Genomic DNA, 27,406 nt, shown 5'->3' on the forward strand with positions numbered 1-27,406 from the left:
CTGGATGGAGACGGGGTGGGGGTTGGAGGGCTTTAACTCCCGAAAGCGAGGCCTGGCGGTGTCGCCCCGCCCGCAGCCCAGCTCCAGCGCGAGGGGCCCGGGCCGGCTCGGCCGGGGAGGGCGCGAGGGTGGTACCACTCCGGGGTCCTTCCCTCCTCGCGCCCCGCCTCAGCCCGCGAGGGTGGTACCGACCATCAGCTGTGCGGGTCCAGCCGGCTGCTTGAGCTCGCTCGGGGCGGGGGCGGGGACGGGGGCGGGGCGGGGAGCGGAGGCGGGGCGGGGCTGGCGCGGGGCGGGGGCGGGGCTGGCGGCGCTGTCACAGAAGCGGCCGCCCGGGCGCATCCGCCGCCGCCGAGGGGACTCCGCGCCGGCCCGGTCGGCTGGGCTCCGGCCGCGCGCCCCGGTGTGCCCGTGCCTCCGCCCTGCGCCCCGGCCCGCCCGCCCCGCTCTTCTCTGCGCCCCCGGCCTCCCCTCCCGGCTCCCCGCCCCGCGCCCCCCGCGCGCTCCCGGGCTCGGCCGCCGCCTCGCCGAGCGCAGAAGGGCCGGGCCGGGGCGGCGGGCGGCGCGGACTCCGCAGCGATGAAGGGGCCCCCGGGGGCCCGCAACCCGAGAGCCCCCGGGGCTGGAGGCGCGCGCGGCCCGGGCCAACAGCCTGGGGGCGCCGGGGCCGGCGCATAGGGGCCGCCACCGCGATGGAGCGCGCCGGGGACGATCCGGACTCGTCGCCGCAGGTCAGTGCCCCTACTGCCCGCGCACAGAGCCCCTTTATGCTTCCGCATCGGTCCCCGCGCCATGTCCACCCGGGCGCGTATGCGCGCGCCCGTGTGTGTGTGTGTGTGTGTGTGTGTGTGTGTGTGTGCGCGCGCGCGTATGGCTGTGCGTGCAGTGGGGCGGCTGGAGAGCCAGCTGGGGACCTGGCCGGGGCGGAAGGCGCTGCCGCCGCCGAGGGGCTGCGAAACCAAACCTAGGCGATGCCTGCCCTCCTCGGGCCGGCGGGAAGGGGAAGCTGGTTCTCGGCAGTTTCCAACAACCGGCCGGGCTCTTAGCTCGCTGGCTCCTCCCTCCCCACCTCAGCAGGTGGTTCCCGGTGGCCGGGAGTCGGGGGCCAGCACCCGCCGCAGCGGCTTCCCAGCGTCGTCCGCAAGCTCTGAGGCTCCAGCCACTGGCAAGTTAAGTCTCTGAAGCTCTGCCGGGAGGCTGAGGGGCTGAGCGGTGGCGAGGGGACCCAGCGTCCTTAGGACGTACAGTGCAGGGGGCGGGGGAGGCACGACCAAGTTCACCACCCGCCCTCCGCCGCCGGCTCCGGCCTGGGGTCCTAGTCCCTCCCAAGCCAGAGCCCGCAACTTCTGAGAAGGAACAGAGAGGTGAGGCAGGAGAGGCTGGAGTAGGAGGCCAGGGATCTAACTGTGCCTGGGGACAGCCCAGGACCCAGCAGCTGAGGTCGGAGAGACCGCACCCACCCAGACACAGATGCGTAAACAAGGCCCCAACCGGCCACCCTGCCCCGACCTCCCCCAGCCGGGCCTAGTCTCAGCTGACCCTTTGCCTGGATTCTTGTAGAAACTGGGTCTCAGGGGCTCCAGGGAGCTCTCTGCGCTGGACGCTGAAGCCGGCCTTGCGGATGGTTGGTCGCCCCAGGCTGGTGGGGACAGCCCTACCTGCGTGGGTACCAGTCAGGGTGGGGTACCCATCGGGAGCTTGGGCTGTGCGACATGTACCAGTTCAAAGGACTGGGCACGGATGTCCCAGTACAGAGCCTGTGGTGCCTCCAGTGTGGTTGTGTGGAAACGGGGCACAGCTGCATAAGTTACTGGCGTTGTGGGGCGGGTGGCTTCACAGGACGGTGGCTCCAGGGTCCTCTGAGATTTGCCTTCTGTCCCTCACCACAGAGATTGAGACATTTCCTCCCAAACCTGCTTAGCTGGTGACAGCTACTGCCCGTACTGGGCCAAACGTCAAGTCCCCCCCTTCCTTTGTTTGGAACAAAGACCCTTCCCCGTGAGACCTTCAAAGAGACTATCCATTGTGCCCAGTCTATGCCCATCACCCCCAAAGGTTCTGGAGCTGCATGCACTCCCCTGTGCCCCTTTGGATGGGAGCGGGAAGGCTTGCTCAGGTTATGGAACAGGGAGGGTTGATGGATTTGTGCCCCATTCAGCACCGGCGCCGAGTGGCTTGCTGTGCCCGTTTCTGTACCTTACCCGCAGATGCTGGGGGATCCCTCCTTGTTCACGCCTGTTGGAGGCTCACAGGTGCTGGGTTGAGTACGTGCACAGAGGTTTCTGGACCAGCAGGCACTGACCGTCCACCTGGAGCATGGGGACAGGCAGAGACCGGGGGCTCCAGAGGAAGGTGCCGGTGGGGCCCGCCCTGTCCCCGGCATCGGGCCTCTGGACGGACCTGCATTTTCCCACCGTAGTTTTGAAGGGCGAGGGATGAGGGGCCCCGGGCGGCTGTACCTCTCTGGTCGTGGCACGGCGTATGAGGCAGGGCAGGAGCGTTGCAAGCGTGGCGGGTTCGGCAGGGTGAGCTGCCCCGAGCCAGGCTCTAGGATCGGGAGCGTGTTGGTTCAGCTTTGGCCGGAGGAGGGCCTGAGCTGGGGTGGAGAGGCCTGAGCACTCCCCTCTGCTGAGAACTGAAGGGGGAGAGGGGCAGGGCTGGGGAAGAGAGAGAATCTGAGAGCCTGAGGCAGGCAGGGAAGCGCGAGAGACAGCAGACAAAGACACGGAGGCACGGATGACGGGGCCCAGGGGCACGGGTGGGCCAGCCTCAGGCCTCCCGGGGGCAGCCATCAGCCAGGGCAGGAGGCCCTCCGTGGAGCAGGGGGGACGGCCTACTGAGGAGGGCTCTTCCCGAGGCTCGGATGAATGTGGGGTTCAGAGGGAGGTCCTCAGGCAGAAGGGGGACAGGCTGTGAGATCTGGGACTCTCAGGGAGACCCATCTCTTGGTGCCTGCCCCACACCCTTCCCGGCCCCGGGGTACAGTGGACTCTGGGGGATCCAGCACCTGGGGAGAAGGAAAAGGAAAACCTCCTTCCTGCACCTCCAGGCCAGAAGGCCTTTGGGGACCCTGCTGAGAGCGTGGGGTGGGGGGCAGGGAGGTAGTGCCGTGCAGGGCACGGGCTTGGCCAGGCCGGGGCAGCCTCAGCCCCTCTGTGACCAGCTGGGTGGACTTTGGGAGAAGCGGAGCCCTCTAAGCCCTGGTTTCCCGAAGGCCCATAAATCCAGGAGCCTCTCCCACCAGGCTGTTTGTAGGTGAAGTGCTCGGTGGATGTTACTGTAACGTCTGCATTGTGTTCACCTCCCCACCTTCTTCTGGGATCTGGATGGCTCTAGAATTTGGAGTAGCAATTCTCTGGCCCACTCTGGGGCCGGTCACATTGGTCTTGTTGCCGGCTCTCTCCTCAGACTCCCACGCCTCCGGACTCTGGGCCTTGTCCAGCCCCTGCCATGCCTCTGCATCGAGACATGCTTGGTGTCTCCTTGCCGAATGGCAGCAACATGGGTCCCGTGCCTAATCGGTGGTCGGTGTGGTCACTGCACGTCTCAGACAGTGGTTGTCCCCAAAAATCCACACAACTGACGAGAACCCCAGGCCGGTGGCCTCTTGGTATCCGTGCTAGAAGCTGGCAGAGTGGGCGGAAGTCGCTCAAAAGCCCCCTTCCACACACATTCACTGAGCACCTACTGTGTTCCAGGCTCTGGGCCAGTGCTGGGGACGTAAAGCGTCGAACAATCCAAAATCAAATCAGGTTTCCCGTTTAGCTTTAGGAGGAAGGACTGTGTGGGTTGCTTTTTTTTTTTCCGCAGCTACAGCAAATTTACTTTTCTAATGAGGTTTAGCTCCAGCCAATATTAAAATGAATCTGTACTCCCTGAGCACACCAGCTGACAGCGGGACAGCGGCCTTCCAGCCAAGCGCCTGGCAGGGATTAGGGCTTTGCCACCGATAAGCCCAAAAGTGGGGAGTCTCAGTCTGGACCTCCAAGAGTTGGCTGGATTGGCGATGAGCCTTGCCTGCAGTATTAGAGCTGTCAGCAGGGTTTCTCCTGCCCTGCAGGTAGAAGACATGAGCCGTTATTATTGCTTCATGAGGAGCGGGGAGGGAAGCAGGGGGAGCAGAGACCAGAGGGCAGGGCTGTGGGTATTAGGAGGGGACCCGGTCTGCGGGTCCTTGCTGACCGCCATGCAAGCCTGGGCGCATGCGGTCACCTCCGCCTCACTCCTCTCCGTCTTGCTTCCTTCTGCGTGAAGTAGTTGAACAATCCGTCCTCGGAGGCCGTGAGTGTCTTCGGGCTCAGGACTCTGGGCTGTTCATTTAACCAGCGCTCAGAAGCCTTAGAGCCCAACACTGGACGTGGGGCGGGCTGCTCTCCCTCCCTGGTGGGCATCCCGCAGCCACACCAGCCACGTTTCAAGAGCGCCGTAGCACACATGGCCTGTGGCCACCATACTGATGGCATAGGCACATAGGATGTGCCCAGCGTCCCCAAGTTCTCCTGGCAGGTGCTCTTCTGGGCTCTACACAGCTGGTTTGGCGAGGCGCTGAGAGCGTGGGCTGCTGGACTCACATCCCGGCTCTGCCACGCACAGCTGTGTGGCCTGGGCCATCGCCTAACCTCTCTGCGCCCCTCATGTCTTGTCTCTAAGCAGGGATAACAGGATGTTTGTGAGGCAGGAATGAGGATTACAGTTAATCGTGGTACTCACTTAGAACGTGAGGAGTGCTTTGCTTAGCAATTTTTTTTATTACTCATTTAGTTAAGATTTCACCTAACAGACACTTAGGGAACAGCCTACTTGGTGCCAGGCGTGCCGAGGGGCCCAGCGTGTGGCCTTGCTTCCGTCTCCCAGCCACCCTGAGTCTCAGTTTCCTCCTCCCCTGTGATGGGGGCGTGGCCGGTTAATAAGCCCTCACCACTCTCCGGGGACAGAAAATGAGGTGGGGTGTGTGTCTGCCTTTGCAGATGCACACTGCCAGATCCCCAGGGAAGCAGACGCACCCCCGCCCCCCCACCAAAGAGCATTTCCTTAGCCCCCGTGTGTTCAAGGTAAAAGGGGCAAATGAGGTTCCGGCCTCCGCCAGCATCTCGGTGGGGACGTGAGGGCTCCGCCTGGGCTCCCAGCCCTGGACCTAAGGTCCAGCGGAGCGAGAGGGGCCCTGGGCCAGACGGGATTAGCGGTCAGCTGGCTGAGCCCGGTTCCAGGCCCAGCTGTGTCGGCCGCTCTCTGGGTGACAGAATCTCAGGAGCCTCTATCTCCTCATCTGAAATGAAAGGAGCATGAATCATGTGAACATTTCCCACCGCGATTACACCGCTTCCCTTGGTAAGCTCTCCATGACGGACGCCCCAAGAGCAGGAGGCAGGAGTGGGGAGCCCACCAGCCGAGAAGGCAAAGGGAAGAGGGAACGGGTCTGGGAGCCGTGGACTAGCGGTGAGGCCAGCAGACGGCCTGGCCTGGGAGTAGGGTTCTGTGGCTGCAGGCGCTTCCTTCTTTCTGCAGATAAGGAAGCCTGTGCCCAGGGAGGGTCCACTCCTGTTTCAGGTCACACAGCACTTTGGTGCCTTGTCCCAGACTGTGACCTGAGTCTCCCAATGCCCACCCCTCCCTCTCTCAGGTCCCCTGTGCTCTTGCAGGACAGAGACAGGCAGCAGGACCGCAGGAGCAGCCCCCCAGGCTCGGGGTAAGAGGCCCACCCTGAGAGCCGGACTCCTTTCCCCCACCAGCCGGCGCAGGCCTTCGCTCTCCTCCCACGATAGCTGGCCCAGGAGGACCCAGCTAAACTATCCTGACAGGGCCCCAGGGAAGGTCAGCTGGTTCAGGCCACAGGCAACGCATTAAAAATACACTGGAAAGCTTAATTAAACCAATGACTCATCAGCCTGCAGGGTATGTGCTTGCAAACTCCAACCGGAGGGGCGAGGTCAGCCTGGAAATCCTCAGGCTGGGTGAGCCATCGGGGCCCTCGCTGGCTCGAGACCGGTTCTGGGGGCTCCCAGCTCCACTCAGCCCAATCCCGAAGCCCTGGGTCCCCATTAGCTGATTGGGGTCCCCCGGGCGGCCTCTGCAGCCTGAGGAAATCCAGGCTCGTCCTCAGCCCCCTCCCCCGTCACTGACCCGATGCCCTTGGAGGTCAGAGTGGACTAGGGGTGTCAGGCCGCATCCCTGGAGGCCCAGTTACTGGAAGGTACGGCCAGTGGAGTGGCCACACCAGGCCTCCGGGGAAGCCCTCCCCGCACAGCACGGAGCAGAAGGACGGACTGGCTCACAGCGGGGCTGCCCGTTGGGCCCCGGGCCCGCTCTGCTCCCAGGCGGCTCTGCTTGGGTTGCCGTACTGCCTCTGAGCAGGTTCTTTTCTTTTTCCCTCAGAAAGCTTCTGAACTAAAGCCGAAGCATTGCTCACCTAACTCATCACCTGCCGATATTAACTTCCTCTCCCTCCTGTAAATCTCCCGCTGAGAACCGGCATTCCAGCCTCCACCCCTCCCCACACCTGAGACTGGAGACCCAGCAGGCTGCCTTGCGTGTGCGTGCCTGTGTGTTCCAGTGTGTGCATGCACGCGTGCGTGTGAGTGCACGTGTGTGTGTGCATTCCGTCCCCTGGCCACGTCTTGCTCACTCCTAGCAGCTCATCTGGAACCCCTGGGCTTGCGTCCCCCAGGCTTGCGTCCCCCAGGCGTGCCCTGTGCATATTTCCTCATGGTAACGCTCCCCAGTGACAGCCAGCAGGAGGACCACGCACTGGGACCACACACAGGTGCCCACCCAGCCCCGCTGCAAGGAAAGCCCTCTTATGCCCCCCCGGTGTCTGGATGGGTCATTGCTGACCCATCTAACCAGAACTTCTGGATGACAGGTTCGTTTTTGTAGTTTAAAAAAAAAAACAAAACACGTAAAGTAAAATGAAAATGTACCATCTTAACCGCTTTTAAGTGCTTACTGGCATTAAGTACGTTCGTGGTGTCATGCCACCATCCATCTCCATCTTGCAAAGCTGGTTTAATGAGGCGCTGAGAGCGTGGGCTGCTGGACTCACATCCCGGCTCTGCCACGCACAGCTGTGTGGCTTGGGCCATCGCCTCACCTCTCTGTGACCCTCATGTCTTGTCTCTAAGCAGGGATAACTGCTTAAAGAACTTTTTCATCTTGCAAACTGGAAACTCTGTACCCTTTCAAGCCCCCGCCGCCAGCCCTGACAGCCACCCTTCTGCTTTCTGTCCCTATGAGTCTGACCACTTACCCGCCTCACATGGGCTTGGCCGGGCTGCGCCTGCCCCTCCCTGAGTGCAGCGTCCTCCAGGGCCATCACGTCGGAGCAGGGGTCAGGGCTTCGTCCTCGCTCGGGCTGGATCGCACCGTGTGGATGTGTTTTGTCTGCCTGGTCATCAGGCTGGCGGGTCGCTTGATGCCAGACTGTGGGGCAGAAGTGGTCAACAGTGGTGTCTCCCCACTGCCCTTCCCTCCGGGAGGCCACAGACGCCTCTGTGCCCTGAGTACCAGGTGCCATGAGGAGCAGGGAGGATGGAGCCCTGCTTTTCCCCGCCTGTCCAGTACCAAACGCGTGTCCCCAGAGCCCAGCCCTCATGACAGTCCCCAGGAGAGTGCGCCTGGCCAGCCCAGAGGTGGGGCAGGAGCCCGGCCAGGGAATAGCATGCCAGGCAGAGGCACCAGGTGGGGTCGCCTGCCCTGCCCCCTCCAGACCCCCCACCCGGGACCCTCCCTCGCAGAGCCTGTCCCTGGGCCGGGAGCCCTGCTGACCCAGGAGCCCTGTGTGCAGGGCCAGCCCCTCTGCACGCAGCTCCGCGGTGCTCAGCCCCGTCTCAGCCGTCGTGCTGCCCTGCTGCCGGCTGTATAGTGCACGGCCTGTAAAACAGTGTCGTCGGGATCTACCGTCTGGGGTCCGAGCTTAGGGACCCTCCATCCGTCATGACTCTCAGGGGGAGCACGTGCTGCCCACTCGGGCTCACAGGCCTTCTTGGGCTGGACCCCCTGCACCTCCTGCAACACTTTCCCTGAACTGTCTCTCATCAGGCAGTGGGAGCAGCTGACACGCAGGGGTGGGGGGACGAGGGACCCAGCAGGAGTAACAGTAAACAGAGGTGGTGAGAGCAGCTTTCCGGGAGCCCTCACCTGCTTCCAGGGGGAAAGGGCAGGAAACGAGCAGCCCGGGATCGATGGTCCCACACCCCCAAGCTCAGCCCGAAGGAGGAGAACCGCAGCTCTGACAGCTCTGGAGACAGGAGGAGAGACGGGGGACCCCTGACCTTCCGAAATCCCCGGTCCTGCCCTGGGCGCGAATCTTGGAGGTTGGGCAGGGACACAGGACTAATGCGGGGGGACAGGAAGGTGTCCCAACACCAGGGCAGGCCCAGCTCAGTTTCCAAATCTGTAAAAGAGGAACAGAAAAGCGGTGCCCGCCCAGGGGGCTGCGTGAGCCCACGGCAGGCAGCCCGCGGCCAGGAGCCCGGACATCCCGCTCATCACACCGCCACGGAGCCCACGCCCCGTGGACCGCCCTCCTCGGCACAGCCTTGTCCTTGGGAGGGAGGAATCTGCTAGAAGAACTGCCCAGAGGCCGGTCAGTGCTGACCCGGGGGGTAGCTGAGGTGCCCTGGCTTCCCCTTCTCTTCCAGACACTTGGACTCGGCTGGATTCAAGCAACATGGTTGCTGCTATAATTTCTATTACAGTTGACGTCGCCCAGCATTCGTGGTGCTCCCTGTGGGCCAGGCGCCGTGATAGTGTTTTCCATGGACCCCTCATTTGATCGCAGAGTGGCCTGGTAAGAGTCGCCGAGGAGGGACTCAGTCACAGGGACACTGGTGCAGCCCCTGCTCCTTGTCTGGCCCGGGCCTGGGGTGGATCCAGAGGAGTCCATGGCTTGGGGGCTGCGGACAGACACGAAAACCGACAAGCTCTCGCAGGATACGGGCTGGCCGTTCGCTGTGTGGACGCTGAACGCTCAGGCCTGGGAAAGCTTGCGAAGGGGGAGGGATATGGCCGGGGGCGCAGAGCTCCAGGTGGTCTCCCCCGGTCAGCACCCCACCCCAAACCGCTCGCCATCAGCACCAGAGGAAATGGCGGCTGCACAGCCCCGGGGCAGGGGACGGTGCAGTGGGGACAGACTGCCTTCGGCCGCTCACACCCCTCCAGGGCATCCGAATCCCAGCCTCGCCCACGGCCCTGCACAGCCGTCCTGGCCCAGCCGGGCGTCACACCCTCAGTTCCAGGGCCAGAACCTCCAGGTTACCCAGCCTGCTTAGTTCTGGTCCCCTGGCCTTGCTGAGACCACATGTCCTGCTCACTGGCCAGCCAGGGTCACCAGGACCTGTGCCAGCCTCCACGCTGTGGACCGTCCTTGCAGCCAGCACTCCATACCCACCAGGCAGTGCAGCCCTGGGCCCTTCTCAGCCTCCCTGGGCCTCCCCAGTGGAGGGGGGTCAAGGAGACCCGGTTGCACCACCCCAGCTCCCGGAGCCCAGGGTTCAAGGGTCCTACAGTCTTCTGAGCTCTGGTGTCCTCAGCCTCGGCAGGGAGCGCACTGCTCCCACCCATGCTGGGCGGCCGGGCAGGTGGGGAGGCCCGCCCGGCCGCCCGGTGGCTCTTGCCGCCCTGGTCCACTAGAAGCTGCTGGCTTTGCTCGTCTGGTGCCCCAGCCCCGCCGTCCGTCTCGTATCAGAATCTGCGGAGCCCGCGGCTCCTGCCCCCACAGGCACTGGCCTGATCCGGTGGGTGTCACTGTGTCCCAAGCTGCCCCACCCCTCACAGGATGCTGGGCGATGCAGCGAGCTGGGCGCTGGCGGGAAAGGTTGGCGTGTTCAGTCCAGGGCGTTTGCTGTGACCGTGTTGGAATCGGGCGGGGCCTCGGCCTGTGCCAGGGTGGCCTGCCTGCCGGTGCTGCTTAGCCTGTGGCACGGGAGGGCGGGGGGCAGGCGGGGGGGGGCAGGGAGACGGTCCTCGGAGCCGCGAGTGGAGCGCTCTGCTCCCCGGGATCGTGCCGCGGGCACAAAGAAGCCCACCTGGGTCAGCTCGAGGGCTCATCTTTGGCTGACTGGAGACCCACGCGTGGGCCCACAGATACGTGTGCACTCATTCAGAGAGGGTGCTGGCCAAGAGCACACATGCATGCACACGTGTGTGAAGCCGTGAACGGGCAGCCCCGTGACGTCACCCAGGGAGGGTGGCCCCATGGAGCTCGCAGGATGGACTCGGCCCCAGCCGCACTCCTGAGTGAAACTACAAATTCCACGTCCAGGAGGAGGGAGAGCGGGTGCCGCGGCCGCTGCCGTCGGGCCAGTCAGATGGAGTCAAGCGGGCAGGGGGTGGGGGCACAGTGACGAAGCTGGTACTCGGGGCTCCACAGGGCAAGGACCCCGTGGCAGCCAGCGGGCCCAGGGACACACAGGCCCCCACGCTGGGCCATGGCAGAGGCCTGGCAAAGGGGGCAGCGGGGGTCAGAGGCCACAGGGAGGAAGGACATGAGGGGATGCTGGCCGTGAGGGCCGGGCTGGCTTGGTCTTTGGGTCTCTGGACTCGGCCTGAGACCTGTGCCCCCGGGGCTGGCCCAGACCTCAGGGTGGGAGGGGAGTTACCGTCCGATGGACCAAGGCAGGTCTGTCAGCGTCCAGAGCTCTCACGAGCGCTGAAGGGAGGGAAGGCGCTGTGCTGGACGTGGGGTCAGGGACGGTGGTGGCAGGAGGTGGAAGGGAAGCAGAGAGGATGCAGTTAGTGGTGGGTGAGGCAGCACAGACGAGCGCCTCAGACGCCACAGAGGGGGACTCAGGAGGTCTTGGGGAGGGCACGTCAGGGGGGCGGGCCAGGCAGTGGGGTGGGCTGTGCAGACAGATCTTGATGGGAGGCCGTGGAGGAAAGAGCAGGCCTGGACCGGCATCCGGGCGCGGCCCGGTGGATGCAGGGAGCAGTGGGAACAGCCCGGGATTTCTGTGCTGGCCGCCGAGACGAGGAGGAAGATGGAGCTGCTCTGGGAGGAAGACGACGGTGGGGTCTCTGCTGTGTTTAAGGTGTCCGTGGAACATTCCAGACACAGAACAGCTCCAGGCTGGAGGAGGGGACTGAGGCCAGAGCAGGCAGGGGGAGGGGGAGGCCACGGGGAGCCCCTCGGGTGTGCCGGCTGCGTGGCCAGATGGGAGCTGAGGTCGGGAAGTGACGTGACCTCCCTGCTGTGCTGGACAGGCCCTGAGGTGTCCCCGTGACCTCTGACGCCCGCTGTCCACGCCTTCAGTGTGGACACGCCTGTGACCAGGAAAACGTGGTCAAGGTGATGGGCTGTCCCTCCTGCGGTCTCACAGTGTCCTGGAGGACGCGTCCCGGCGGCAGACTTGCCCCGGGTGCCCTCCCTGCTGTCCCAGGGCATGGGTGGCCGTGTTGGCCGAGGACACGGGGCAGGGAGCTGAGGGCAGTGCCGCCCACAGTCCTGTGACTTTGGGGCAGTGGCCTCTGCCGCCCCCCAACCCCAGCCGTGGAAGCAAGCGCACCCCGTTCAGCCCTCCAGGAGCCCCTGCGCAGGGGACCCCGCACGTCGGCTGGGCTCCTGACCCACGGAAGGTGGAGATGGAAGAGTAGTGGGTGGTTAGAGCTGTAAGCACGTGACCACAGGTTGGCTGCAGGAGAACACAGGGGCGCTTGTCCTGGGGACAGTGACGTTCTCTTAAAAGCTGGTGCGGTTGCCAAAAGGGGGCAGGGACAGAGATACAGGGAGGAAGGGGGAAGAGGGGTCGGGGAGGCAGCTCCTGCCAAGACAAAGCCTCCCCCAGCCCCAGGCCAAGCCGAGGGCCAGAAGCTGGACTCCATGCAGGGGCCGCTCCCCGGTCCACAGATGGCAGAGCCGGGCCCGCCCTTACTGCCCCCCCTACCACCAGGGGAGGACCGCGGCCGTGCCACTCTCTGCCCGCCTGCCCTGGGCTCCCGTCAGCACCTCCCTGCTGGGTGCCCTCCCCGCCCAGCCCTGCACGGCCACCCCAAGACCCTCTGCGTGGTGGCTCTTCACAGGGGGCGTTCGGCCCAGCCGGCCACTGTCAGACGGTGCAGATCTCCATCCGGTCTGTGTCCCTCTGGTCGCTGTCCCCACCTTGAGCCAAGCCGCGGGTCACCCGTGTGCTCCAGGCCCAGCCCAGAGCAGCAGCAGGAACTCCCGAGATGAAGCCCTCCTGCAGGGAGGCTGTGGGACGAGTGGACGCCCTTCTGCCCAAAGACCACGCCACTGATTTAGGAACTCCAGTCAACCCACTGGGGCTGAGAGCTTGTTCCGTTCAAATTCCTGCAGTGATGCAGGGGGGACCACGCAGACCAGACCCCCATTTTCACTCTTTACTAAGAATCCAAACCTGATCCCAAGGCCATATCTGAAAAACCAAGGAAGAAAACGAGGGAACCACCTCAGACAGACGACCGATGAACTGTGTTTCCTGACTCTTGGGCAGAAGAAACCCAAAGCTGTTCCGCCCGAGCCGAGCTGACGTCCTTCTGCCCCAGCCGGGGCCTGGTCTCCTGGCGAGAAGGGAACGAGATGGCGCGAGGCTTGGGGTCCAGGATGCAGGACCCCCAGGGCCCAGCCACCCCTCCTTCTCAGCCCCCACCGTGAAAGCCCGCTGGGGAGCCCCTTCCTGGGGTTGGCCCTAGGGGGGCCGGCCTGCAGGCAGGAGGCACTGTGCATGGGGCACCTGGATGTGAGCAGCTCCGCTGACTCCAGGACCTTGGCCCCTTCCAAGCCTCGGTTTCCTCAAGTGTACAATGGGTATGAAACCTCCCTGCCTGCCCCACAGGCTGCTGTGGAGATAAAGGACCGGCTTTATGAAGAAATGAATCCCACCTGCCCAGGGCAGGGCTGTGAGCTGCAGGGCCAACCCTGAGCCCTCCTGGGCATCACGCCCTCCTCGTGGGTGGAAGGAGCTGTGGACCCCTCTGTGTCCAGTCCCCTGCAGGGAAGCAGACAGAGGTGGTGGGTGGAGAGGCCCCCGTGTCCTGCCCCCTCCCCCGTGGAGCCACTGTGGGTGCAGTGGCCAGGGAGGAGAGGCCTGGGGCCGGTTAATGGAGTGCGGATTGACTGGACAGGAGCTGGTTAGCTCTGGCATCTGGCTTGTCCTGAGCAGCGGCCGCAGGATCAATACTAATCCCTTGATCCCATTAGGGCCCCTGCAGGTCTCGGGGACGGCGTCCAGCCTCCCTCCCGGGCACTGTCTGGGGCTGGAGGGTAGAACTGGAGCCCTAACCGCACCCGCCTGCTGTCTGCTGTTAACCCCTCCCCGTGTCCTGCTTCCTGCAGCCCCTGGCACCCCCGCCCGTCCTCTCACACCACCACCCGGCCCCCCACAACCCGGGCCCTGACATCTGCTCGGCCCCAGCGGGACTCAGGCTCCCGGTGTCGGGCCCGTTTCTTTCCTCCCGGGCACGGCAGTGCTCTCCTCACCACCTCTCCTCCAGTGACTCAGGACCGATGTCCTCAGGGGGCTGGGGGTCCCCTCTGGTGGTCAGCGATCCAAGAGTCCATAATGTTGGTTCCCAGCCTGTTTGCACCAGTTTCTGCTTGTTCTCATCATCACGGAATACGACATAAACCAAGAAACACGAGCTGGAAAGAGAGAAATGTGTCGTTCCTAGGAAAACTAAGCTGAATGCTCTCAGAAGATTCCATGAGGCCAGTCTAGGGAAAACGTTCTCCAAATGAGGTGAAGATTGGTGGGAAACATCACAATTGTAAAGGATGCGGCGCAGGTTCCTCACCGAGTGTCCCAAGGTCTTGGATCACTTCCGAGAAGTCGTCGCTGAGGCCAAAGGCGGTGTGCCCAGCGGGGCGACTCCCAGAGGGTGGCGAGCTCCCAGGACAGGCCTCAGCCCCGCTTCCCAAGCGGGCAGTGCCACGCTGGCCAGTGAAGAGCCTGTGGTCGGGGACAGGACCGCTGATCGTGCAGTTGTCGGGACACGTGCAGTGTCCGCATCACCTCGAAGGACTCTTCACCCCGCGGCCTCCTGTGACCGCCACCGTCCCGGGCTTATGGGCACCACGGCTCCTACCCTGCTCCAGAGGCGAGGGCTGGGGTGGTCTGTGTGAAACTGACCTCCGCCACACACGTGCACACGCCATCTCCGCAGCACCTCCCCGAGGGATGGGACGGAGCCGTGTGAAGCCCCTTTCCCTGCTGCCGTGTGGTCCAGGGAATCCAGCAGGGCCTTGCCCACCACCGATGCTGAACTAATATTTGCTGAATGGAGTTAAACCAGCCTCCTCTGCAGGTACTGGGACGCGGGTGAGGTTTTCGTCTGAATCCTGCAGCTCAGGAGGCAGCCTATCCATGCATTTGGAATCGTCCAGCCTGGAAGCCAACCTTGTCCTGGCCCTGCCTCCCCAGGCCCAGCCTCTCCTGTCCAGCCTGCCCGGCTGCAGCCCAGCCTTGGACACATCGGGGCCCCCCATCTGGGTCCCAGACACCCCCTGGTTCTCACAACCCATGACACCCTAAAACCCATAGGCAAATTCCTATAACTAGGTCTCCCCAGACGTGGCCAGTCTCCAGGGCTGCTTGGCCCATGAATCAGCTGTTACACTGGCCTCTTGCTTTGACTTTGGCCTTGAATGCCACCCGACCCCGTTTTCTCACCAGAGCCCTGTCTTAACCTCAAGGTGCTAAAATGGCAGAACTGAAACTTCATAAGAACCTCCCAGTCCAGCCCTGTGTGTGGAGATGAGGGTGGAGGCCGAGGCGGACAAGCGGGGGCCCCGGGGGCAGCAGCCAGAGCACTGTCCCGCCCCCTCACGTCCCCTGTGCCGTCCCATGGGGCTCACACGCCCCTCGGCGCAGCCTTCTCTGTGTCCCGCCGAGGCCCCCCGTCTGCACTTGCCGAGGGGCTGGGCGGCGGGGGCCAGTCACGGACACGAACTGCGGTGGCTGGCGGGGAGTCCTGGCCTCGGCGGACACCGGGCCCCACCCTCGCTCTCGCCGGCAGGACCTCGCTTCAAGCACCGCAGTCTCCCTGCCGTACCCCTCCTCCTGGCTCTGGGTGCGGCCGAGCCCCTCCTCCATCTTTGCACTGACTTCTCTGCCCGTGGCCACCAAGGGCCCAGGGCGGCCCTGGGTCTGCGGCTGCTTGAGCCTGGACCACAGGCAGGCTGCCCGCCACCCCTCCAGGGCCAGGCGGGAAAAGTGGGCCGAGGCCAGTGGTCATCCTTGCAGCCCCGTCTCACACTTGGGCCTCTGGGTCTGGGGTAGCTTCCGCTGCTCCCAGCCCAGGTCCCCCCAGGCCTCTGCTCCCTGATGCCCAAGCCCAGGCCCCATTTCCCTCAGACCCGCCCCCTGCTGGCCAGCTGGTGCTCTCCAAGGCTGGGGGCTCTCCCTGCTCTGCTTCATAACCGCCTGGTAATTCGCTCCATGATTTTGCTGCTATGCTTATAATAGCCTCCATTAAAGTTATGGGGTTTTCAAGCCGTAATGGCTTCCAGAGTAATTAATGCACAACTGGGTTTATGGCTAAGTTTATTTTTAGAGCTTTTCTGCCCGCCCCACCCCCTTCTTTTCATAGAAGTTTTGACCAGATAGAGCGGATGGGATCAGAGCCTCCCTCCAAGGCCCTGGCATCCACGGCCCCCCTTCCTCTCCTAGTACCCCTCCTGCTCCCCCCAGGGGGGTGCTGGGCCCTGCAGGGGGCCTCCCGGAAGGGGCTCTGGGGCCTGACCCTCCTTCCCGAGCTCCTGACGCAGCTCAGACCCAAAGGGCCCGGATTCAGGTCTGGCTCCACTGCACGCCAACGGTGACTTGGACAAGACGCGGACCCTCACGGCCCCTGCAAACTCCAGGTGGAAGGGGTCGAGGTCAGCGCCTGCGGCCCAGGCGTTGGGAAGACTGAACGTGGAGTGTCAAGTGCATCTCTGGCCCCACAAATGCTCCCCACCAGCTGTTCTTTGCTCAAACTGCAGCCCGGGCGGCCGAGGGAGGGGCAGGTGCCGGAGGCTGGAGGCTGCCCCAGCGCAGCTGCCTGAGTGCCAGGGCAGGCCAGCTCCCCACGGCTTCCCTGCCAGAACCAGAGCCTCCCCAAGACCAGGATGCCTGGAAAAGCTCCAGGGCGATCAGAGGACCAGAGGAGACCTCCCAGCCAGCCCTACTGGAAGCGCCTCTGACCCCCATCACGTGGCCTGAGACAGCCCCGCCAAACCGAGGCCCCAACTCAGCCCTTCGCAGCCCTGCCTGTGGCCTTGGAGCAGGGCAGGGGCTGGGCGGGGATGTAGCACGAGCTCACGCAGCACAGGAGACCCAGACAGGCATCCTGGGTGGGACTCTGGGCTCCCACCTGCTCGGGCCACGACAAGGAGTGTGGAGGAGACAGCTCGCACCCCAGGATCATTCCCTGCTCTGTGCCTGCACCGTTTAACCCCGGTGGCAGGGGGGCGGGCCGTGCACCATCTGACTCCAAGGAGGCTGTGGAGCCAGGGGCGGCAGGGGCAGCGGGGCCACCCCGGGAGACCACAGTGCCCGTCACTGGAAGACAACACGGTTCTTGCACCAGGCATGGGGACTGCTGGCAGAGAGAGGACCAGGCAAGGAGGAGGACGCACTGTCTCCAAAACAGGAGCCCAGGTCCTGCTCAGCCCTGGCTCTCAGCTCCGTGGGGGACGGATGCGCGTCTGCGGGGGGCTGGGTGGGCAGCGAGCGGCCTCGGGGGCTCGGTGTGCCGGTGCTGGGCACTGGGGTGGCCCACACACCGGGACAGGCCAGGGCCACCCATGGCTGTCCTCCCTCACGCCTCCCCGTGTGGACCCCAGCTGCATCTTGCACGGCACTCAGCTCAGAAGTGAGGAGGAAGGTGAACGTTGGGATGTGACAGTTTCCATGGCGGTCCGGAGGCTGAGCGCCTGTCTCCTGGCACGTGGGCAGCCGGGCCGGAGGGGAACTCTACCCACAGGGCACCTCTCCTGGAGCCCCTGCTGCTGCCATTTGAGTGCCGTCTCCCCGGGACATGGCAGCCCTACCGGGAGCATGTCTCCTGGCTGACGCCCAGCTGCAGCGCCCGGCCTCCGCCCTACCTCTGCGGGGGCTTCACAAGAATAGATCCTGTCCAGGTCCACTCCTTAATCCAGGCTGTGAAATAACCATCTGGGCACAAGCCTGTGACCATCACAGCTACTGACTCGTTCCGAGTGCTTGCTGTGTCCATCTGGTGCCAGCCCACGGGCTCCACGGGTGTTAACGCATTTAATTCCCAGAAGCCTTGGGAAGTAGGTGCTGAAGGCGCCCATTTCATAGATGAGAAAACTGAGGCACAGAAGTGAGTTGGGGTTAAACCCAGGCAGGTGTGTCTGAGCCCTGAGTGGACAGCACCCACCGCCACCTGTGAGGACAGAGGCTGGCCGCACCCCACGGACTGGCAGAAGCCAGGCTCCGCCCTGAAAACACGATGCTGTGCGTCCCAAGCCGGCCAGCGGGGGCCCGTTCTGCCCAGGTCTCTGGCCGCCACCTTTGCTCTCTCTTGCAGGTGTCCACCCCGCAGGGTTCCTGACCCACCTCAGAAGGCAACACCCACCAGACTCCGGTAGGGCCGGACTCCGCAGACCTGCTTCGGCAATGGGTGGGTTGTGAGCGTGGTCAGGCCTGCTGGCCAGCATTCAGCTTCCCGCTGCCCCGTGCCTGGCCCACCCGGCCCATTCCTGTTCTTTTCTCCCCTGTGCTCGCCGCCGTCCGCTGCCGTCGCTCAGGTAACGAGGAGCTGTGGGCCCAGCCAGCCTTGGAGATGCCGAAGAGACGGGACATCCTTGCGATCTTCCTCATCGTGCTGCCTTGGACGCTGCTGGTCACCGTGTGGCACCAGAGCACCATCGCGCCCCTGCTCGCCGCACACAAGGGTGAGCCCCCACCCGGCCCCACCTGCCGGGCTTTGCTGACGGGGTGACCACAGCCAGGGCTTCTGGAGTCCTGACTCTCACCCGCTCGGTAGCTGGGGAACCGAGGACGAGCCAGGCTGATGACCGTACCCTCGTGGGTGGGGTGGGGGGGTCTCGGCCCGTTTGGGGCTCTGATGATGCCACACATACAGGCACAGACTCACGGGGCAACTCTGCACCTGTTCCCAGGACGTGCACCCCGGGAGGGCTCAGGGGTGGGTGGCCAGGATTCCCGGCCTGCGTTGTTTAAAACCTTTCAGGGCGAGTGTGTTGTTCGCTCCTCTTTTCCTGGCCAGGAAGCCCTGATCCAGTGCCAACTGCTGAAAATAGGCTGGACAGAGGCAAGTCCCCCGGAGCCGGGTTAGAACTGGCTTCGTCTGGCTCCCAGCCCAGAGCTTTTCCCTCTCACACCAGGGCCCCCTATGCCCCAAACCCGTACACGTGCGCATCCCCCCGCGCCTGCCCCTCACGGCCAGTCTCCAGTCCCGCACTCCCTCGCTCTCTGTTCGAGCCCTTCTCCCATGGGAGCCCGGGGAGCCTGATGAAACACAGAGGTGCCCAGGCACGTCCCAGGGAGAAAGCTGACAGGACTGGGGTGGGTGGGGGGATGCTGGGAATCGGTGATTTGGGTGCAGGCAGGGCCAAGAGCCACAGTCTGAAGCTGGGCTGCTCCACAGTTACACATTGGGGCCTGCTCAGCCCCGGTGGGTCCTGAGGCTTCTGTGAGGAAGGGCCAGGCTGAAGATGGCTAAATGCCCACTGCCTGCTGGGGCACCTGGAGCTGTCCTCCTCCCAATCCAGCACCTCTCCTTGGTGCTTACTTTTTTTTTTTTTGTGGCCATGCTGCTGGGCCTGTGGGATCTTAGTTCCCCGACCAGGGATTGAACCCGGGGCCTGGTGGTGAAGTGCGAGCCCTAACCCCTGGACCGCCAGGGAAGCCCCTGGCGCTTATCATTTTAGAGTTGTCACCCAACAGCACATCACTACATTTACCACATGTAAAGGGACATAATACCACGTGGCTTCCGTTCCCGGCAGGGCTCTGGGGTCAGAGACGCCAGGCTGCTTCGCTCAGCACTGCCCTTCCTGCCTGAGGACAGGGAACTGGCATCCGCTCTCCCCAGAGCAGCCAAGACAGAACGAAGGCAGCAGCAAAGGAAGTTAGGGAGGCCTTAGGACCCAAAGGCGGCAGAAGCCCTGACCCAGCCCTGTTGTAGGCACGGAGAATGTACCGGGGCACAGACCTGCCGGGGCGCGGGGGGGGGGGGGGGGTGTTATTTGAGCGGCAGAAAGGGACAGGGAGGGAGAGGGACTCTCAGTGTCCTTCCCGGGCCTTGGTTTCCAAAACTTTACTCACGGCAGGACAAACTAAACTTTACTTATACCCTGGTCAGAAGCTGCTCTCCTCAAGCTTGTTGTCTTTCACAGTCTGACCCAAAACTCCTCCTGCAAGTGCCCTTGGCTACCTGCATCTGCGCTAGTCTCCCGACCCTGCACCCACGGCCCAGGCGCAGGCTCCCACTACCACTGTGTGTCTCGTCGTGGGTGTCTGGTTGGCCTTTGGGAGCTCCCTGAGAGGCGGGAGCACGTGTGTCCCCGCCCCTCGGCGCCCAGCGTCCAACCCCACGCCAGCACCCGGGCTAACAAGAATCATGGGAAGGAGGGAGGGGGCGGCAGCTGGCTGGACCCCACTTCGCCCCCTGCAGGTAACCACTCACGCCATCCTTTCCATAGTTGCAAGAAGCCATGAGGAACAGGGCCGCTTACCAGGGATGGTGAGCCTCGAGGCAGAGTTACGAGCCCTTTAACCCACATGCAACTCGATAAAGGAGATGCAGGTATTGGCTCCATTTTGCAGTTTCTAAAACTGAGGCACCAGAAGCCAAGCACCCTGCTCACGGCCGTATGGTTAGTACAGAGTGGCGCAGGGTCTGAGCCCAGGCACTCAGATCCCTAGGTCTGTCCTCTGATGCGTGCCACCTCCTGCTGAGATGGTGTGAGAGCAGTGAGGGGCCCACAGTCTTTCAAACAGGAAGACACACCTCAGAGAGAAGGGACTCTTTAAGAACAAGCATACCCGTGGGGGCTTCCCTGGTGGCGCAGTGGTTACGAACCCGCCTGCCAATACAGGGGACACGGGTTCGAGCCCTGGTCCGGGAAGATCCCACATGCCGCGGAGCAACTAAGCCCGTGCGCCACAACGACTGAGCCTGTGCTCTAGAGCCCGCGAGCCACAACCACTGAGCCCGCGTGCCACAACTAGTGAAGCCTGAGCACCCTAGAGCCCATGCTATGCAACAAGAGAAGCCACCACAATGAGAAGCCCACGCACCACAATGAAGGGTAGCCCCCGCTCACTGCAACTAGAGAAAGCCCGCACCCAGCAACAAAGACCCAACGCAGCCTAAATAAATAATTTTTTAAAGTAAGTAAACATTTTTTTAAAAAGATATGAATCAACACCATTTAAAAAAGAAAGAATACCCATAGGCTGATTTCCCCTCATGAGAGGACTGCTGGCTTTGCCCATGGGGAGAATGTCCAGGATGCAAGAGAGAGCTTGGTCATTAGAGCCGCCCCAGCGGGCACAGGGTGCCTTCCGGAGAGAGGGGCTCTCATCCCTGTGAGTGTATCACAGAGGCCAGGCCTCTGCCAGGTTTCACACACGCCTCTCCTGGGGTCCTTGGGGACACATGGGCACACACGGCTGGGTGTGGGGCAGGTAGGGTTCCAGGTGGCTGAAAGAGTGTGACCGGAAAGTGCAGATTAGGAGACAGACACCAAACCCCAGAAGAGCTGAGATGGGTCTCCACCCTCTGCCCCTTTGCACAAATGTGAGAATAAAGTCAGCAACGACAGGCACAGGGTTCAGAATTATCTTGCCAGCTATGGGCAACACCCTAGAAGAAAATGCAGTAGTTAAGTATCAGATACTCTGCACCGAGATTCAGAAGCTGGATTAAGTAAGCCCCGCTTGACTCCAGGGTTTGTGAAAAATCGGGGCGAGGTAACCGCAGACTCCCGGTTCCACGGTTTGTTGTAGCCACGACAGCACTAACACTGCCCTCCGGCATGGGAGGCAGTGCCTGGGGCTCTGCAGCCCCAGCCTGTGCGAGGCAGTGCAGTCAGCTCTGGCCAGGTGAGAAGGGTATAGGGTGGTGAGGAGAGGACACTTTGTCACATAAAACCCGAACCGCGGATGCAATCTTGGAATTTGGCCAGCTGCCCTCAAATAGCTACAGAGCTGTCAAATGCGAGAAGGAGGGAGAGGTTATTTCTGTGTCATCTCGGGAGTCAGAACTAGCAAAACCCAGGGGAGGATGTCAGGCAAGCAGCCTTGACCGCCAGCTTCAGCCCACAGGGCCCCAGGCAGGGATGCGCTGACGTTCCCGCGGGTGGAGCAGAGGAGAGCTGCATGGGGCGGGGGGGCCGAGGTACCTGCAGCGGAGCTGCCCACACCGCCCCCCCCCTCCAACCCGCAGATGACGGCAGCGATCCCCGACGCGAGGCGCCACCCGGCGTGGACCCCAGGGAGTACTGCATGTCCGACCGCGACATCGTGGAGGTGGTGCGCACCGAGTACGTGTACACGCGGCCCCCGCCCTGGTCCGACACGCTGCCCACCATCCACGTGGTGACGCCCACCTACAGCCGTCCTGTACAGAAGGCTGAGCTGACGCGTTTGGCCAACACACTGCTGCACGTGCCCAACCTGCACTGGCTGGTGGTGGAGGACGCGCCGCGCCGCACGCCGCTGACCGCGCGCCTCCTGCGCGACACCGGCCTCAACTACACGCACCTGCACGTGGAGACGCCGCGCAACTACAAGCTGCGCGGGGACGCGCGCGACCCGCGCATCCCGCGGGGCACCATGCAGCGCAACCTGGCCCTGCGCTGGCTGCGTGAGACCTTCCCGCGCAACTCCAGCCAGCCCGGCGTCGTGTACTTCGCGGACGACGACAACACCTACAGCTTGGAGGTTTTCGAGGAGGTGCGCGCTTCGTGGACATATATGGGGCCCGGGGAGGGTGCGGACCCGGCGCGGCCTTCAGCCCCGGCTGGCGAAGGGGGAGGAGATTGGCCTCGGCCGCAGCCCTGGCTTCCGGGCACTGTCTGCACGAGGGCTTCCAGTGGAGGGACAGGGAAAGGGGGTTCCCTGTCGACTCTCTGAGTGTCCTCCGGGTCTGGGAGTCACGACAGTGGGGGGGGGGGGGGAAGGAGTCATTTCAGACTCTAAATTGGGGAGACAGAAGTTTTGCAGCAAAGGACAAAGAGGGCAGGTCCTGTGACAAGGCGAGTATCAGCTGGTTGGAGAGGTGGCCTTGCTCTCGGCCCAGGCGTGCTCCTCGGCGGATGCCCACCCCGAGCAGCCCGGGTGCCCCGACTCCCATCCCTGCCCATGCGCCCTGACCCTTCTCCTTCTGTAGATGCGCAGCACCAGGCGGGTGTCCGTGTGGCCCGTAGCCTTCGTCGGCGGCCTTCGGTACGAGGCCCCGAGGGTCAATGGGGCCGGGAAGGTGGTCGGCTGGAAGACTGTGTTCGACCCCCACCGGCCGTTTGCAATAGACATGGCGGGGTTTGCGGTCAACCTGCGGCTCATTCTGCAGCGAAGCCAGGCCTACTTCAAGCTCCGCGGCGTGAAGGGAGGCTACCAAGAAAGCAGCCTCCTGCGAGAACTTGTCACCCTCGGTGACCTGGAGCCCAAGGCGGCCAACTGCACCAAGGTAAGACCCTCAGCAGAGCTGACAGCTGCGATGCAAGCTTTCTCCAGCCCGCAGAGCCCTCCCTCTAGATCAGGGAGAAGGAAGTAGGGCCCCAGACAGCCTGCGAAGGAGAACCAGCTTCCCAAGACGGCAGCTTATCGCCCTTCAGGAGCCACGGTAATGGCAGGTGGGGGAGCAGGGAGGGGCGACTGGTGAGACAGAGCCCAGGACTGAACCCCTCCCTCACCTCGAAGCAGCTGGGCTCCACGACTCTCCTGCCAGACACACCTCCATGTGTGCGCACACATGCACAGACATGGGCACACATATACATGTGCACGCGTGCATGGAACATACATGGGTGTGCTATGCACAACACACACATACATGTCCATGCACACGTACACACACACACACACACACACACACACACACGCTGCTTCAAGTTTGGACTTCTCCAGCCAGGGCCTGGGCTGTCACTTAGCTGAGCTGAAGGCCCCAGAACTCTCTCCCTCTGGACCCATCAAGAAATGCAGGGGAGGATGAGAAGCAAGAGGAAACCTTGAGACCTGTTTGTCTCTTTTCTGTAGCTGTAGACTTTCTGTTTCCAACAGATATTTTGAATGCAGCCTATGTACAAAAGGCAAGAATGAGGGAGTAGTTAGAAATAAAGAACAATGGAGAAAATCTTGCTGGAACAAGGGCAGAAGGAGAGGGGGCAGGGGTGGGAGGGCGAGGTCAGGGGCCTGCCCCATGTGGTCTCACGTCTCTGAACACACAGATCCTGGTCTGGCACACACGGACTGAGAAGCCGGTGCTGGTGAACGAGGGGAAAAAAGGCTTCACTGACCCCATGGTGGAGATCTGAGCCCCAGGACACAGGTAGGGGGATGCAGGCAGGTGACGCACTGGGCGGGCCACCCAAGCTTGGATGCAGAGTAGATCTGCCAAGACTTTTCCTCTTAGTCTTTAATCGTGAAGGTCAGAGCAAATGCCCCGTGGAGTCTCAGGAGGCATAGCTGAAGTCGACAGGCGCCAGCCTCCCCCCGTGGCTGGGTGGTTCTACCACCAGCTGCTTGGAAGGCCTCACCTTCCAGGCACCGCCTGGTGACAGCTCCCTGTCATCACCACTGTTATCCTGGCCACCAGCCGGTCCCCTTATGAGGCGCTGCTGTGTGGACCCGCCCAGGCTCTGTCTCCTGCAGGTTCCTCCTCCGTCCTGGTGTAAACGTGGACCGAGGAGCCTGGCCTGACTCCCAAGCTACCACTTTCCTCGGTTTGACCTTTCTTTCTGTAGGCCTCAGTTTCTTCATCTGCAGAATGGGTTGTTGAGGCACCAGGAACAGTCTGGCACATAAGTCCTGCCTAAGTGTTGCTATTTTTATTTGTTTGATTCTTTTTGGCCGAGCCACGCAGCATGCAGGATCTTAGTTCCCCAACCAGGGATCGAACCTATGCCCCCTGCAGTGGAAGCGCAGAGTCCTAACCACTGGACCTCCGGCGAAGTCCCTTTATTTGGTTAAAACCCTGTATTGCAGTAGGTCACAGGCTCCATCTGTGTTTTAGAGGCAAAGGAATGAGGTTGAGTAAAGCTGAAGTGAATTGTGCCGGGTGATTGGCAAAGCCAGGAATTTTCTATGAGCTTCTCTGTGATCTCATCAGAGGTGGGAGCTCAGACAGTGGGACACACCTCTGTCCTCTGGCCTTGGAGTCAGGCTGCAGCTTCTGTATCACCTGGGCAATGGCCCTGCCCACAGGGGACCACAGGGGGTCTGCTTATCTTGTCCCCTGAACTTAGAAAATCACCTCAGTCGCTGCCACCGAGACTGTGTCGGGACAGAGCATCACTCCCTGCCTCTCCCGCTCCCGGCCTCTGAGTGGGGACCTGGGGGTGGGTTCTGCGGAGCCCCTGGGTGACGCTTCAGGGGCCCAGGATCCAGCGGCTCCCTCACGCCTCCCCCATTCTTCTCCCCGTCACAGGAGCCCCCTTCTCAGACCTGCTCCTGGCCACCTGTGCTCCCCACACGGGTGGTCCCTCCGAGGCGGACTCCTGTGGAATCGCCGTCACCCTCCTTTCTACTCTGGGGCCTTCAGAGAGACCAGCCTGATGCCAGGACAAAGGACGGAGACCCTAAAGCACAGAAGCCCCAGACCTGTTGTTCTGTTCCATCTGCCCTGGCAGGGCCGGCCAGGGCAGACACCATGGGCCCCAAGCCCGGGAGTGATGCCAGGCTGGGAGGGGGCGAAAGACCCCAGCAGTCCAGCAGAGGGCTCCCCGGCTCCCCCCTCGAGGCCCCACGACCACACAGGACACCTGGCCAGGGACTGCGAAAGACGGCAAGCAGCCCCCACCCCCGGCATCAGGAACGAGCTGCTCCGAGGAGATGCAGCCCCTCCGGCCGGCTTTCCTCTGGCTCCTGCTTGCGGAGCGTAAGGCTGTCTGTGCTCCCGGCAGGCGGCCAGCCCTGTGTACGGGGAGTCAGGCTGCCAGAGGGCTGCTCTCCCCATACCTCAACCTCGTGGAGGGAGCAGAGCGCCCTCCCTGGCTCTTGTCCCAGCGCAAGGAAGGAGGTGGGCCCTCCACCCAGCACAGGGTATAGACCACACGGCACCTCCCCAACGCCCACTGGGCTCCGGGCCCCTCGCCTGGGCTGGGACTGGGGAGGCAGGAGCCCCCAACCCAGAGCCATGAGAACCACAGGCCTCAGGGGCTCGAGGGAGCAGGTGGGCCAGGAAGAGAAAGGAGGGGCCCGGGCGGTCCCAGGGCTCCTCCCTGCCCCTGGCTGGGGGACTCTGGATTAGCAGAGGGATTTACGGAAGGGGCAGAGATGATCTGGACCCCGAGGGCAGGATACCTGAGCACACACTGCTTTGGAAATCATGCGATTTACACAGCGAGTGGGAAGTAAAACCTCCCTTCTCCCTAAACTGGGGGCACGAAGAGCAAGCCGGCCTCATGTCCGGCCGCCCCAGACAAGGAACCGTGCGCGGCCCTCAGCCAGGAGGAGAGGTGCCTGTCTCCCTGGCTTCCCAACAGGGCCAGCCCTCTGCCGGTCTCCACTCACACTCCTGAGCGTTGGAAGCACAATTTTCCTCCCCTGTGGAGGCAGAGGAAGGGTCTGAGCCCACTGAACAGGTGTTTACTTTTAACCGCTAATAGCCCCTACTCCACTTAGACTCATGGGATGGGTCTGCGGGCCATGGAGAGCCCACTCCTGGGTGCACGGGTGGGTGGGCAGTGGGCCGCAGCCCAGCGACCTAACATTCACGGAGTATCGGCTGCCTGTTTTTGAAGTGGATTTAACTCAGCATAGTCACGAAACCTTCGAGGGAGGGCTCACGTCCCTGAGGGCCCTGAGCCACCTGCAGGACGTCCCACACCCATGGTTGCCTGGGAACCAAGTGGGTGACGGGGAAGGGAGGGTGGGCGAGGGCGGGCACCGTCGAGCAAGTGAACTCATGCAGGGCTCTACTCTGCCTCACTCGCCGGGACCAGCCCCAAACGCAGGGTCAGCTTGGCTGGGCTTGGGCCACCTTGGCCCGAAACCCGGGGCTCGTTTTCAGGAACCTTGATAACGACGACACGGGTTCCTCTTCTTTTTTGGCAGACGCTAGTTCTATTGTTTTCACCTAATACCCTCTCTAGCTGCATGTGTATTTATTTATAATTATAACCCTGATGGACTGCAGCTTTCACCTTCATTGGGAATGAGTTTGCTATGAATCAGAATTGGGTCCATGGCTACAGTTTGTTTTCCAAACGCAGTGTGTTCCCTGCTCCCCCCTGTACAGGAGCGGGGTGGGGGCCGGAGGACAGAGGCGGGGAAGGTGGAGCCCCCAAGCTGCACTATCGGGTCTGTTTTAATTTAACTGTATTTAATTTGTTTTGAAATTAAAAGTCAAATATGGTTTTTAACAGTCTTAATCCTCCTCAGCCCTGCCTTAGTTTTCCTCATTCATTTAACCGTCCAACCTGTACTATCAGGTGCCTTGGGGGGACACGCGTTGTTTCCAGCACAGCACAGGGCCGGGAAGCCAGAGCTCTGCCTGCCCGGGGCTGCCTTCTCCGGAGAGGACACAGATGCCCGGGGCCAGGGTGCTCCGACAACCGTCATCAGTTCCAAGGTGATGGATGAGGCAAGCGGGGCGGGGTGCAGCTGGGGAGGTGCTGGCACCCCACCTGGGCCGTCAGAAAAGCCTCCCTGGCCAGGTGGCCTCCGAGCCGACGTTCAGAGAACTGGGTCCAGGAAAGAGAAGCTCCCCCCGCGGGAGAGCGCTTAGCTAACAGGCCACTGAGGGCAGCTGACTGGGAGTGGGTGGGTCACACGTGGGAGCAGGGGGCACAGACACTCTGCTCTGGAACCAGGGCGAAGCTTGCAGCTAGGGAGTGAAAGAGAGGCTGTCGGAGGGTTTGCAGCAGAGGACGGGATGGACCCAGTCTAACCGGCCTTTTAGAAGCAGCGCTCGCTTCCTGTGTTGCCAACAAACAGGACACGGGCAGGCAGCCTGAGACAACAGTGAGTCGGACGAGGCGCAGCCCTGACGAGAGGGCAGCGGGCGGGCTCTGGACACGGGTCAGGGGTTTGCTGATGGGCTGGACGTGAGGTGCAAGTACAGCCACGAGTAACCAAGACAGAACAGAACTGTGTCCACTGCTCCGGGAAGACTGCAGGGGACAACGTGACAGTAAGTTTGGGGTCATGGGCTTGTTACACTCACAGGAGAGGTGAGTGGACAGTGGTGCCTGGACCCCCGACGGGGATGAACGTGGGAGAGAACGAGTGTGGAGACTGCTGCCAAGGCCCGTGGGCGA

The 27,406-nt window shown here is 62.8% G+C and overlaps 1 protein-coding gene across 9 annotated transcripts; it reads left to right on the plus strand.

Annotated features, from left to right (window-relative positions):
• Nucleotides 1-508: 508 nt before the first annotated feature.
• Nucleotides 509-26,518, plus strand: B3GAT1 (beta-1,3-glucuronyltransferase 1). Of its 9 annotated transcripts, none has more exons than XM_032640842.1 (8): nucleotides 509-731; nucleotides 8,694-8,785; nucleotides 17,485-17,577; nucleotides 17,705-17,851; nucleotides 21,373-21,881; nucleotides 22,318-22,614; nucleotides 23,375-23,475; nucleotides 24,574-26,518. In XM_032640842.1, the coding sequence occupies exons 3-7, from the start codon at nucleotides 17,574-17,576 to the stop codon at nucleotides 23,459-23,461; spliced, it is 1,044 nt and encodes a 347-aa protein (XP_032496733.1). In that variant the 5' UTR covers nucleotides 509-731; nucleotides 8,694-8,785; nucleotides 17,485-17,573; the 3' UTR covers nucleotides 23,462-23,475; nucleotides 24,574-26,518. The 9 variants fall into 9 exon arrangements, 8 of the variants coding, with proteins under 8 accessions (XP_032496733.1, XP_032496734.1, XP_032496738.1 ...); XM_032640841.1 differs by lacking the exon at nucleotides 509-731 and adding an exon at nucleotides 8,469-8,581; XM_032640843.1 differs by lacking the exon at nucleotides 8,694-8,785.
• The last annotated feature ends 888 nt before the right edge of the window (nucleotides 26,519-27,406 follow it).

Source organism: Phocoena sinus, chromosome 8 (genome assembly GCF_008692025.1).
Source record: "Phocoena sinus isolate mPhoSin1 chromosome 8, mPhoSin1.pri, whole genome shotgun sequence".
NCBI lineage: Eukaryota > Metazoa > Chordata > Mammalia > Artiodactyla > Phocoenidae > Phocoena > Phocoena sinus.